Genomic DNA, 13,002 nt, shown 5'->3' on the forward strand with positions numbered 1-13,002 from the left:
CTCCATTTACTAGGTGCAGGCTAGGGCACTTAACCTGATCGAGTCGAGCCCCACCCATCCGTGACAAGGCCACCCGGGCTGTTGATTGGCCCCCGACCAACTGCCCCCGTGCTGAGTCAGCCGGTAAGAGGGTCTCAGGTGGTTTCACAAGCATTCCCGACCGTCTCTCCTACGACCAGCTCTGGGTCTCGCTCGCTCTTTCGTTCTCTTCTCCCCTGAAGAAAACACTGAACGAAGAAGCAGAAGAGGACGAGAGAGTGAAATCTGATAGTGAGAGAGAGTATCTACAGAAGAGAGGTCTCTCCATTCTCTTCTTTCGCTTCCCTTGTACTTTGTACTTACCTTCTTTTCCCTTCGTTTCTCTCTCTCTCTCTCTCTCTCTCTCTCTTTCGTTCTGCTCGACTTGCCCTTCACTTGACTGCAGGAGGGTGTGAACGTCGTCCGTCTCTTAAGCAGCGCACCCACTTTAAGGGAGGAGACTCAGGCACCCGAATTCGACCCGGTCTCCTGTCCCTTTCTTCCACTACCACCACCACCACCACCCACCCCTCCTCCCGACAACCTTCCAGGGCCATACTGTGTGTGTCACCGTCCACGCTCACTCATTATTCAAATTTCTCCAATTTTTTTTTTTTAAAAAAAAACTTATACACTCGCTTTCTCTCAAAAACTACTCGACTTCCAGTCTGACACTCGCTTATATACTCGAACTACTGCATCTTCGTCACTCCTTTGACTAAATAGAATTACTTAGCCGATCATTTACCCTGTTTCTTCTACCAACTACCGCCTTGAGCCATCAATGACGTTGTGAACCGTAATTCGCAACGATACGTTCCTAGACTACCGAACCATCTCAACCATCGACCATTTGGAAGCATCTCTTCCCTGGAACCTGATTCATTAAAACCCTCCCGCAGGACGACATTCGACTTCCCACGACTTCCGCTTTCGGCTCGCGCCAAGTTGGTGCTCTGGAGTACCACCCTTCGATTTGACCGCCCCGATAACTACGTCTTCTCCGCATTACTACATAAAATATTTGACAGATCCCCTCCGTGGCAGTTGATGATATTGTTGTCGTCGGACACGGCTCGGTCAATATGCGATTATCCTCCATCCTCTTCGGGCTTTTCCTCGCCTTGCTCAACACCCTGCAGGTGACTGCCATCAGGTTGATCGAATCCAGCGCTCTCAATCTATGTCAAGCGAGCAACAACTTCACTGTTACCTACTTCAGCGTCGTATTCACTCCCGGCAACCGCTCACTCGCTTTCAGCTTCGATGGAGTATCAGCGATTTCCGGCTATGTCACTGCGGAATTGCAGCTCACAGCCTACGGCATCAGTGTCTTGTCAGAGACCCTGGATCCATGTGAAATGGGCATCGCGGGTCTCTGTCCTATGAACACCGGTGCCATTGATGTTGCCAAAGCTACCTTGACCATCCCCGAGTCGGTGATCAAAGATATCCCAGGTGAGTAGCGCCCCATGGCAAGGGCGATACCTTCCAGCGCCTTGGCCTGCTAACCGCTCCCTATCAGGCATCGCCTATACTGTTCCCGATCTCGACGCTAGTGTGCGTATCTACATCAATTCCACGTCAACGAACTCCAGCATCACCTGCATGGAGGCGGAGCTTTCGAACGGCCAGACGGTTTATCAAAAGGGTGTCGGCTGGGCGACTGCTGTCATCTCCGGATTAGGTCTCGCCGCCTCTGCCATCACCTCGGGATTGGGGCACTCAAACACCGCAGCCCATGTCGCAGCCAATGCCCTTTCCTTGTTCAGCTTCATGCAGTCTCAGGCCATGATTGGCATGACATCGGTGCATATGCCCCCGATCGTTGAAGCGTGGACCCAAAATTTCCAGTGGAGTATGGGTATCATCCATGTCGGCTTTTTGGAGGATATCTGTACTTGGTATCAGAGAGCCACCGGAGGTACCGCTGCGACGCTACTATCGAGTCTTTCAACAACTTCGGTCGCAACCTACAAACGTAGAAAACGTGACCTCGAGCTTGAGGAACAAGGCATTTTCAGACGAGCAAGCGGCTATCTGAATTATATGCGCAAGCGTGCCTCAGGGAACAGCAAGACAGCGACCGATTCTACTGTCATTGTACGAGGTATCGAGCGTGTTGGTTTCAAGGCCAAAATCGAATCGACGAACATCTTTATGACTGGTCTCATCTTCTTTGTTGTCTTTGTTGCTCTGGTCATGATCTTGGTCGGCCTTTTCAAGCTTGGCTGTGAACTGTTAGCCAAGCAGGGTAGGATGAAGAGCAACAAGTTCCAGGACTTCCGGAACGGCTGGAAAGTGGTAGCCCGTGGCATTCTCTTCCGGCTGACGCTGATCGGCTTTCCCCAAATGGCTGTTTTGTGTCTATGGGAGCTTACCCAGCGCGACTCGGCTGCGGAGGTGGTTCTGGCCATCGTCATGTTCCTGTCGGTGGTCGCCGCTCTGGGTTGGGCATCTCTCAAGGTGCTCCGCCTAGCAAACCGATCAACTGTGATGCACAAAAATCCGGCCTATATTCTCTTCTCTGACCCAACCTGCCTGAACAAGTGGGGTTTCTTGTATGTGCAATATCGCGCAACTGCATACTACTTCATTCTTCCTTTCCTCGGCTATATCTTCGTTAAGGGCATGTTCATTGGCTTGAGTCAACCGGCTCCTGTTGTCCAGACTATTGCCTTGGTCATTATCGAGGCCTGCATGCTCATCGCAGTTAGTGTGCTGCGTCCGTGGATGGATAAGAAAACCAACATCTACAACATCGCCATCGCTGCGATCAACTTTCTTAACGTCATCTTCCTCCTCTTCTTCTCGAATGTCTTCAATCAACCCGGCATTGTTACTGGTGTCATGGGCGTCGTGTTCTTCGTGATCAACGCAATCTTCGCCCTCGTGCTCTTGATCATGGTGTTGGTCGCTTCTATCTACGCCATTGTATCCAAGAACCCGGACACACGCTATCAGCCGATGAGGGATGACCGGGGTTCATTCATCAAGTCGGGCAGCCAGCTGACGACCGAACTGGATGCCTTGGGTGCGACGGCCCGTGGCGACATGAAGAATTCGCCCTACAAGTCCAGTCCGTTTGAAGATGATAACGCGTCTTTCTCCAGCGGTAACGGGGCCAGTGTCAGCCGTCAGAACCTTGAGGCTCCTGAGCCCTCGCCGAACCACGCTGCGCGCTCGCCGGCCTCCCCTGTGGACCCTTCGTTGCCGCTATTCCCCAGCGACAACCGCAATGGCTCGCATGACGCCAATTTTGGACGCTCACCATCGCCTGTGCCGCGTGGTTACACCTCCTCTCCCATGCAAAACCCACACGCATACCGGCAACAAAACAACCCGAGTCCATGGCAAAGAGGAGCAGGATATGATCACTGAAGTTGAAGAATTCACCTGAATTGCTTTCTAGCCTTGCTTGTGATGAAATTATGGCCTTGTGTGTGTGCGCGTGCGGGGAGAAGGCATGGATTGACTCCTATTCTATTCTATTCACGAGCCATTCTAGCTTTCTACTACCTATTCAATTCTTCCCGCACCAGGTGCGTTGTTTTTTTTTTCCTCGCTTTCTGATTTCCACCTTCATCCATTTTCTCTGTTATCATGCTTTTTGCCTACATCCCTTGTCGTATACTATGATATACCAGAGAGCCCCCTCCCGCCCCCTTTTTCCTCTTCCCCATCAACCCGACTTCTCCATTTCCTAGACCGCCTACACCTACCTATTACCCATCCATCTACCTCTGATCCGACATCCGGCGCCCCTTTTTCCCAAAAGGGGGAGCCACGGGCCGGCGGAGGGGGGGGGCTCACTACTTCCTTCCTTACAATCAACCCCATCTTTCCCTATTCCCTCCTACTGTTACTGCTACTCTCACGTTTTACTACCGCTGGCGTTCTGAATCAACAAAGGATCCTGGATATATATCGGTTATACTCTTTGTGCTATGGGGGGTTTCTGCTTTACCTTATATACTTATTCTCTTTTTTGTTCTTTTTTTTTTTTACACTTTCATCCTATATATTATTTTTCTCCCTTATATCTTTCCTTGATGTACGAATAATAGAGAAAAAGAAAAGGGAGGAGACGGGGGAAAGAAGAATGCAGAGGCTTGTTTTGATTGGTTCTTCGTGTGTCCCTTTTCCAGATCGCGTATATTGATCTCGATCCCGTGGTATGTTTGTCTTCCTTGTGAGTATCGGGGAAAAGGGAACCTTGAGAACGGGAAGAAGAGAACAGAAGACGGAAGTATCGTAGGCTATGGAACTTGACACGTTGATTCCCTATGCGTGCCGGGAAATGTACCGAGTTGTTGCAGGTGCTGTACCTTGTAGATTGGGGGACAGCTACGTATATAAACCGGCGCGGTTTAGATCTACCAGCGAATCAGCCGCCGGGGACGCGTTCCCATCACAAGGCCTGGTGCCCATTTTCTGAACGCCAACAAGTTTTTTGCTTCTAATCATCATCTTATTCATTCTCCTAATCAACTGTTTCCACTCCTCCTTTCTTTCGTTTAAAGAGAGGGAAAAAAAAACATGATAACACCAGATAAGATAAAACCCAAATATCATATTCAGAGACCACGCCAGGATTTGAAGAAATGGAGAAAAGAGAGGGAAGAGAAACATGACCACAGTACAGTCTAAGCAACAGACCAAGCGTTCAAGGTGGAGGGAGGTATAAAAGGTAAATTTCGAACATGTGGGGACAGACAGAGTCCATGAGATGTTTTGGTGCGGAAAAGATATGAGATCAAATGCAATGTGTAGAAACAATCAAGACATTAAGCTCCTCGAGGGGAGGGTTCTCATCGTCTATCACCCAACCCCGGAGGCGGGCCAGGCAGAGACGAAGGACCCATGCCAGGGGGTGGAGCAGCATGGGCATATGCATCGGACCCGGGCGGGCCATTGATCCCGGGGGTCGGGCTGGGACTGTAGCCGGCTGGCGGAAGCTGGCCCGGGGGAGGCAGGCCGGGGAACCCTGCTGCACCGGGAGGAGGCGTGGGGAATCCAGCGGGGAATCCGCCGGGGGGTGGGATGGGAGGGAATCCCTGGGCGCCGGGGGGCATATTGGGTAGGGCCGGAAGACCACCAGGGGCACCGGGGCCGCCGACGCCGGGGAACGGGGGTGGGAAGGGAAGGCCTCTTGCTCCAGGGGCTGCGAGTCTTGTTAGCTAGATATATCTATACATTTATATAGCTTGGGATTAAGGAGGGCAGAGTGCTGCGTGCGGGAGGCGCAAGGTATGTATGCACTGGGGGGCACGTACGAGGAGGCATGCCTGGGGCTCCGGGAGCTCCGCCAGGTGCGGGCATCCCGAAGGGAGGAGGAGGCAGTTGACCTGGGCGGCCTGGAAGCAATCAATCAGTCGTCGATCAATCTTTCGATTCGTGCGGAGCGTTGGGGCACGGTTTGCGAAACATACCGGGGAATCCAAAGGGAGGGGGGTAGGCGCCCGGAGGAACCATCGCAGGGTTGGGTACAGCCTGGCCTTCGGCGGCGTATGATGATGTGATGGAGTCAATGACGGATTGAGCCTTTTCTTGTCCGATCTCTGTGAAGATATTAGATAATGGTTGCGGACTCATTGCAGGGCTGACATCGGACGAGGGACGTCGTACGTTGGTAGTACTCCACAACGTTTCTCAAATGGTTGCGGCCAGAGTTGTGCGCCTTGCGCACACTCATCGAGTCATGCGTAAGGTAGACATCGCAGTAGTCACCTGTTGTATAAAGTTGTCGGTCAGTTCAGTTGTGGCGTGGCTGGAAGGTACTAGGATGGGATCTCGCGATGTGCACGGAGTTCTTGATGTCGCAGGCACGAGACCACTGGAATCGCGTAGGTCGAGAATGGTGTAAGAGTAGAATATGACCTACAGAAGAGTGAGGAGTAGTCAGTAGGTTTCTGGTAAATAACTGATCGAATACTTATATTTGGGCATCTTGATCTTGAGATAGCGATTGCTCTTGGGAGGCGGATTAAGCTTCGCTCAGCAGCGCTCGATCGGCGCGTTGCGCTTGGACGGGACGGTTCGTTCAAAGTGTGTGAAGCGCGGTTCGTATGAGCTAGAAATGAGAGTCGGGTGTTCAAATTGTTGAGGTATGAGTTTAGCGCGTAGAATTGTTGGATACTCGGAATTTTTGACTGAGTCGGAGACGAATGACTGGCGGCGGAGTTCGAGACGATATCAAGGCGGTATCATTGGGCAGAATACTCAGCCCGGTCTTGGAGCCTCAGGCATCCAATATATAGAACAGTTCCTGGATCGTGCCGAAAAGCAGCTGCATTAAGTCGGCACATTGCGTGCATGCATATGTGTGGACTTCTTATCAGTCGATACGAAAACTATCCTGAGCTGGTGAGACAGCAGTCCCTTCACAGACTTTGCCAAAGATTCAATGCTACAACGGGGACTGTTCGTGGGACAGTGTAATGGTGCAATATCTTGACTGGAAACCGAAGTTTTGCATGATCCCAGAGATCTCCTCGTGTTCAAATGTGTTTGTTGAGGCATGTGGTCTTGTGCCAACTATGCTATACTACGGCTATGCATCCACTCTGCGAGTGATTTCCCATTGTCTGCGGCGGATAGCAACTGCCTTGATCACGATCAGCAGTCTCGAGGTGGGCTGTCCTAGAACATATATCCATATCTGCTGCACGTTGGCTTTACCGATAGAACGCCGCGGGCATGACAAACTGGATTCCACGCGAGTATGAGACCCATCTGGCGAGATCTATACACCGAGCAGATGATGAACTCACTTGCCGACCAGATTTCAGCCTCGCAGACTGCCAGCTAGACATCAGAAGATGGTAGAGTTGACTCACAGTTGACGCCACTATCTATGTCTACGACAAGGTCGAGAGAAATGAGCCACAACAGTCACTCTGACGAAGGAAGGAAGCTCAAACGACCCTCGGTTCCTTGCTCTTACAATGAGATCCTCTATTGAGATCGAGGCCCAAACGAGCCTCGACTGTTGGGCACCTTGCATTGCCAGGAGGCCAAACAAGCGAAGGTGAAAGCAGCAAATAGAGAATATCCAACCATGCAGAACACCTCGAAAAACGGTGATTGAAAAAGTCTCGACTGGCTAGGATTATTCATGATCATCAGGGCAGCAGAGGAGATAATCCGGAGCCCCGGGGGTGGTTCCTTGGATGGTAATTGCACCGCAGCTGGGGGAAGGGGGAACGCCCCGAGCAGGTCGACGAAGTGGCCACTGGCAGAAGGGCTGGTCCCGTGAGTCATCATGTTCTTGCCTCTCGCGTACTCGAGGTCCAAAATTGGATCTCTACACGTATCACTCTATCCCCGGATTCAAGGGACGGTAAGGAGTGGTTCATGACCTTGTCCGCGGGGAGTCAGGGACTTGTAATGATCAGGTGCTGCCATTACCCCCACAAATCGGCGTAGTCGGCGTTTCCAGCATTTGGGGAAAATGTGATCCAGCATCAGCCGAGGGTTGGGGAATGACCTCGCTACGGAGTAATGATCCGGAAGTTCAGAGGAAGGTGAAGTTTGGTTGGGGACGTCATGCTCAGCAGCGCGGGGGTTAGGAAAGAGGGGAAAGATTATTTCCTCAGAACTTAGAGGAGATGCTGACTGATGAAACAAGCCATGCCGGCAGGAAAATCCGGGGAAGAAGCAAGTCGAACCTCACTGGAACCGTTCCCGTGGCCGCCTGGCCGCCTCAGGCCAGTAATGCATGCGGAGCCGGCGATTTGCCGGCTGGACCGGCTCGGTTGTCATGACCATTCAGGAACCAGAATTCTCGCAAATGTCTGAATGCACTGCAATTTACACAACCATGCACTACTACCGACAATCCGACAATCCGAGGGGTTATGCGCCCCCTCAGGGCTTCCTCCCCCCTCTCCTTCCCCTGAGACGGTTGGAGAGTTGGAGATGTCTTCCAGCGCCAAGTGTCACTCGCAATAACCGCCAATCTGGCCCGGGAAGGTGACTAACGCAGCAGCCCTGTCGTGTGGGGAAAGGGTGAAAAATTCATACCCCTGGGAGGACTCGAGGAGAGGAAAATAGCATCAATGGCCAGTGCACCGGCTGAATTGCACACTGGCACAGTGAGGCATTTCTGGCATTCGAGGAGAAAGGGGTGGGGGGTCCCATCGTCATCCTTCGTTTGGCCCCTCTCCATTAGGGCCGGTCACCTCGTTTGAGTCGTTTCAGGAAAAAAATTCTGCTAATTCTGGGGAAGCTGTCCCTCTTGGGGCTAGCGGCTCTTCCTTACTCAGGGTTGACTGATGACTGAGTCGGTTTGGGTGGGATTTCCAGCTGTCCACCTGACGAGGCAGGCGAAGACGACAACGACGACGACGACGACGACGACGATGATGAAGAAGAGAACGGGGGCTGGCTGGCCAGCAAGGCTCTTTCTGTAGCTCACCAATGCCAATGGAAATGAGGCTATGAGCATGATGGGCAGGGAGTGGACTGAATCACACAATCTCATTAAGGGCGGTGAGAGAGAGCAAGAGGGGCAGCGGGTGGATGGTGGATGGTGGATGATCTTCGCACGATCAATCGGGGCTAACGTGACTAAACGTCGATGGTCTCGAACATCAACAAACCGAGGATTCAACCACCACCGTGATTCCGTGATGCCTTGATTCTCCTGATTCTCCCCCTTTCCATCGACACACGGACACTTGGACTTGGACACAATGGTGCAAGCGGCTGCACAATAACGTCTTCAGACGCTGCGAGCGACGGCAGGATTAGCTTCTTCTCGTTCATTCCGCTAGTTGTGCCTGATCAGCATCATCCTGCAGTGGGATGACTACCTGAAAACTGGCATCATTCGCGCAATTTCTCTCGTAATCGCAGTACTCGAGGGGTACTCAGGATGGCGGTCAATCCGCCCTTGTTGGGCTCGTTGTTGAGGTGACCGAAGGGAAGTATGGAAGGTATTCTGAATGTACAGCGAGGGAGGGAGGCCAAGGCAGCGATGATGCAAGTGTACTGTTCCTCCGATGGCTTTTTGCGGGGAAACGCAGCAGCCCAGCGCCCAGCAATGAGGGTTAGCGTGGCTTGTCTGCATCTGCCCACCACCCACTATTTACTAATTTACTAATAGTAATTCATTTGAGAAGAATAAAAATATACGGAGTACTCTCAATTTCAGAACTACTCAATTGAGTATGAGTAGTAGGGAGTAACTACGAGCTACGAGGTACTCGTTGAGCCACGAGGGAGCCAAGACTGGCATAGTTGCAATTGTTGTCACCTTACCTCCAAAGCCTCCAATTAGTCCATCCCTACTTACACTTCAATAGATTCATCAACTACTTGAGTAAATGCAAAGAACTGAGGTAAAAAAAAAAAAAAAAAAAAAAAAAGACTCGACGATGACGCGTGACTGACCAGCCCATTTCCACCATTTCCACCATTTCCATTACCCCCAGGAAACTGCACTGGGCGTTGCGTCGGCGGCTGATTGGTGCAGCGGGCAGTTTCTGTTACGTTTTAGTCCCGCGGGGAGTGGGAACTTGTTTGTCAGATGATCGCAACAACTGGGCTCAGCCTAAAAGCAGCACTGCTTCCCGACCAGTCCTGCGGTCTCGCGCACACGTTCCTCAATGCTGCTTTTACAGGCGCCCGCCTCAGCATCCGACGTTATGCGCGCGGTTCAGCCGGCAAACTCTTTTTTCACTCATTTTTCACGGTCTTTTTCTCCAGCTCCAGCAGAAAATTTGCTGGCGCTCCACTTCCCACCGCGTGTGACCCTGGCTGGGCTGGCTTTGGCGGGCTCTTTCTTTTGCGGTGCCTGGAATGGGAAATTCACTTCCCATAATTCCCAGAATTCTCAGAAATGCTCCAACTGAATTTACTCGGCTTGTCCCGTGGTGCAATCATGAGTCGTCCTGCCGTCACAAAGGGGGCTGCTCCCCCATTCTATATAACTCCGTCCCCGCCACAACCTCTGGGTCGAGGCTATAGTGGATAGTTAGTACCAGCATCACGACATCCTTGAAAGAAGCGTGTGGATTTCCATCAGGGAAAAAGAAAAATAAAAGAGAAAAAGAAAATTTTTTCTTTCTCTTTTTCTTCTTTGAATCATATACTTTAACCACAGTCCCTGCTGTGCGTCTTCTTTCACTTCATACTCATACTTCACTGTTCAGCCTGCGTGGGATATCTATCCTCACCCCTCACCCATTCACTCCTAATACCCACACTCTCGACTCGATACCAATTCGCATATAAACCGAGTCCCAATTGCACGTCTTGTCTCTCATCGCATTGCATCATCGCTGCATTGAGTCATCGCCAATTAGCGCAATTGCATACATACCTCTTCATACCCGCACACCACCACAACCCACATACAACACACACACACACACACACACACACACACACACACACTCAACACAATCCACCATGCCGGGATCATATCGAGTCATTGAACCGCACCCCTCGGTTCCTCACACCGGCCGTCCCGCTCTGCACACGGCTCGTGGAGGCGCCGGCAATGTCATCAATCTCAAGGGCACCAAGACCACTCCCTCGCAGACGGCCTCGGGACCGGCGTCCTTGACGCGCCTCGACTCGCGCGTGCCCAGCACCTTCAAGTCTGGCCGGGGCGGCGCCGGCAACGTCCACAGTGGCAGCGAGCGCGCCATCTTCAGCTTCGACGAGGAGTTGGAACGGGAGCTCCGCCGCGCCGCGCCCGTCTACCACGTCGGCCGCGGCGGTGCCGGCAACATGGTCTTCAGCGACGACTCGTCCAGCAGTCTGTCGCGCAAGTTCTCCGCCAGCAGCAACGGCACCAGCAGCAGCTCTGGCTCCGCGCGCGAGCGTGCTCTCCGAGGCCTAAATAAGGGCTGGGGCAAGCTCCGGGGCATGGCCTAAGCCAGCCAACCCGGGACAACCAACCCACCAAAGAAGCAGTCCTTTGCGACTTTCCAACTTATTCATTTATCAGCCTCTGCTTGTTCACCAAAGCGCCTGCGAACTTCGTCCTTCTGGATCATGACTCACGACTTTACGACTCCCACCCAAAAAAAGTTCTTGATTTTGCCGCCTTACTTTTCCGGCTCGGGGGGATTCGACCTCTACCTGCATTTGTTCTCCGCCCAACTACGCATCTATCTAATTTCTTTGAACCTTCAACCGTCAACCAACAAGGGGTGCTACTGTTTACACTCCATGAGATTTGAAACACTCATCTCAACTTTCAACCTTCGAATCGCATTCACATCTCTTCAACATGATACCCCACCCAGCTATGTTTGAAATTTGATTCAATACTGGATCAACATCGCATGGCATTTTTTCCCCTCTCTTTTTTTTTTTTTTTTTTTTCCTTTTGTCTTGTCTGCCATTCAAACTTCAACACAACAATCCTGGGACCTTCATCCACCGCATCGCAACATACTCAAAGCTACAGCTCATGTACTTGAAATTCCTCCATTCCTCACACATGAACGAATGAATGAGCAGAACACTATCTCCTGTACAACCCCTTAGCTAGCTACTTCCCCGAGAGCGTGTGCAATGAAACCAAGAACAGACAAGCCAAACCTTTTCCCTCCAATACTGTAAAACCACCCTCCCCTTACAGTAGACATACCTAGCCATCCCAAACCCCAAGAGTACAGTAGCACAGACCCAGCAACCCAATACCCACACAAAACCCAGAGAGTGCAAACGCGATAGAGAGAGGACGAAAGTCATCCTCGCAACACAAACTCAATCCCTAAGCAAGAGTGGAGACCTCCCGAGTCGAGTCTCCAACTCGAGTACTCGTACTCGTACGAAAGGACGAAAGAATCCGGGGGCGGCGGCGGAGATGTCAGCCAGGGCCCAGCCTTCAGTGAACCACCACAGCCCGCACCTCGCTCGGGATGGCTCCAACCAAACCTTAAAACCCTTGACCTACTTATGATGAAAGAAAGCCTTTCTCTTTCTTTCTTTCTTTCTTTCTTTCTTTCTTTCCTCCAGCACGCACCCCGAGGCTCGAGTGGATTGGGGGGGTTCATCAGGATCGGGTCTAGATTCCATTCGAGAGGTTGATCGAGAGCTGTGCTTGTGCTGTACAGTACATATCACATATTACATAAATCGGTGTCATACGTACTATTGTACTGTACACTGTGGCGAGGTTTTTGGGGGGGGGTTCGTAATTGTGGGAATTCATCAAGAGATTCTTCGATGAGCTGGGTGGATTTTGTCTGGTCTTTGGGGGTATCGGATTGTCTCCATGGTAAATTGCCGAACGACTGAGTGGACTGGGGATTGTGGTCATGTCCTGGTCATGTTGGTAGGGGCTGGGTACTTTAGTAAAGAAATAAGGTATACTTGCAACTCGGTAGGGTAACGGAAGGTTGAACGATTTGGATGTATGGGGTTGCCAGATTGCCAGATTGCCTGAGGGCGACTGTACTGTAAGTTTTTTTTTTTTTTTTTTTTTTTCACTGGCCCTTCTTCATGTCTCTTGTCGTCGGCCATCACCGTGCGATACTATACCACGTCACGTCTTTTCTCTGTCAATGGACACCGCCGTAGGAGTCTACCCTGAGGGTTTCCTTAACACGAAACAGTTCCATATGAGGAGGGTTGGACAGATAGTAGGACTTGGATTTCCATGCAAGAAGAGATCCCTTACGCAATTGGTCGGAAACATGTAGACCCAAGAGCACGGCGACTTATTTCTAGGCTGGACTACTCGACCTATCGCCCTGCCTGACGGTGTCAACATGGTGGAACAGTATAGTATAGCATACAGCCACTAGTTGGGTGGGCTTTGGGACCGAGGGGCTGGGCTTGGTGCGCTTGGTGTCACCATCTGCGCGCACGCTACTCCATTAGATTGGCTGTTGTTATTGTCAAACGTACAGTACGGTGGATTCTCTTTGCGCGCTCCCTCAGCCCGATATTCGGCGCTGGGTTGCAGGTCGCAAAGACTTTCCCGGAAGTGGGAAGAGGTGCGGTGCCATGCAGCGGTCA

General features: G+C 51.6%; 3 protein-coding genes across 3 annotated transcripts; 2 read left to right on the forward strand and 1 right to left on the reverse strand.

Annotated features, from left to right (window-relative positions):
• The first annotated feature begins 927 nt into the window (after positions 1-927).
• BO86DRAFT_77472 (transient receptor potential ion channel family protein) lies at positions 928-3,525 on the forward strand. The gene is made up of 2 exons (XM_025677663.1): positions 928-1,476; positions 1,544-3,525. The coding sequence occupies exons 1-2, from the start codon at positions 1,104-1,106 to the stop codon at positions 3,397-3,399; spliced, it is 2,229 nt and encodes a 742-aa protein (XP_025532973.1). The 5' UTR covers positions 928-1,103; the 3' UTR covers positions 3,400-3,525.
• A 979-nt stretch (positions 3,526-4,504) lies between these two features.
• On the reverse strand, positions 4,505-5,988 carry BO86DRAFT_385072 (putative U1 snRNP complex component Yhc1). Its single transcript, XM_025671024.1, has 5 exons — positions 5,958-5,988; positions 5,647-5,908; positions 5,451-5,579; positions 5,295-5,375; positions 4,505-5,182 (listed from the first exon to the last, which is right to left on the reverse strand). Exons 2-5 carry the CDS (start codon positions 5,711-5,713, stop codon positions 4,830-4,832), a joined length of 630 nt encoding a protein of 209 aa, XP_025532974.1. The 5' UTR covers positions 5,714-5,908; positions 5,958-5,988; the 3' UTR covers positions 4,505-4,829.
• Positions 5,989-10,212: 4,224 nt separating this feature from the next.
• Positions 10,213-11,214, forward strand: BO86DRAFT_77513 (DUF3602 domain-containing protein). Its single transcript, XM_025677665.1, has one exon. The coding sequence runs from the start codon at positions 10,435-10,437 to the stop codon at positions 10,903-10,905; it is 471 nt and encodes a 156-aa protein (XP_025532975.1). The 5' UTR covers positions 10,213-10,434; the 3' UTR covers positions 10,906-11,214.
• Positions 11,215-13,002: the final 1,788 nt, after the last annotated feature.

This window comes from Aspergillus japonicus (assembly GCF_003184785.1).
Source record: "Aspergillus japonicus CBS 114.51 unplaced genomic scaffold BO86scaffold_2, whole genome shotgun sequence".
NCBI lineage: Eukaryota > Fungi > Ascomycota > Eurotiomycetes > Eurotiales > Aspergillaceae > Aspergillus > Aspergillus japonicus.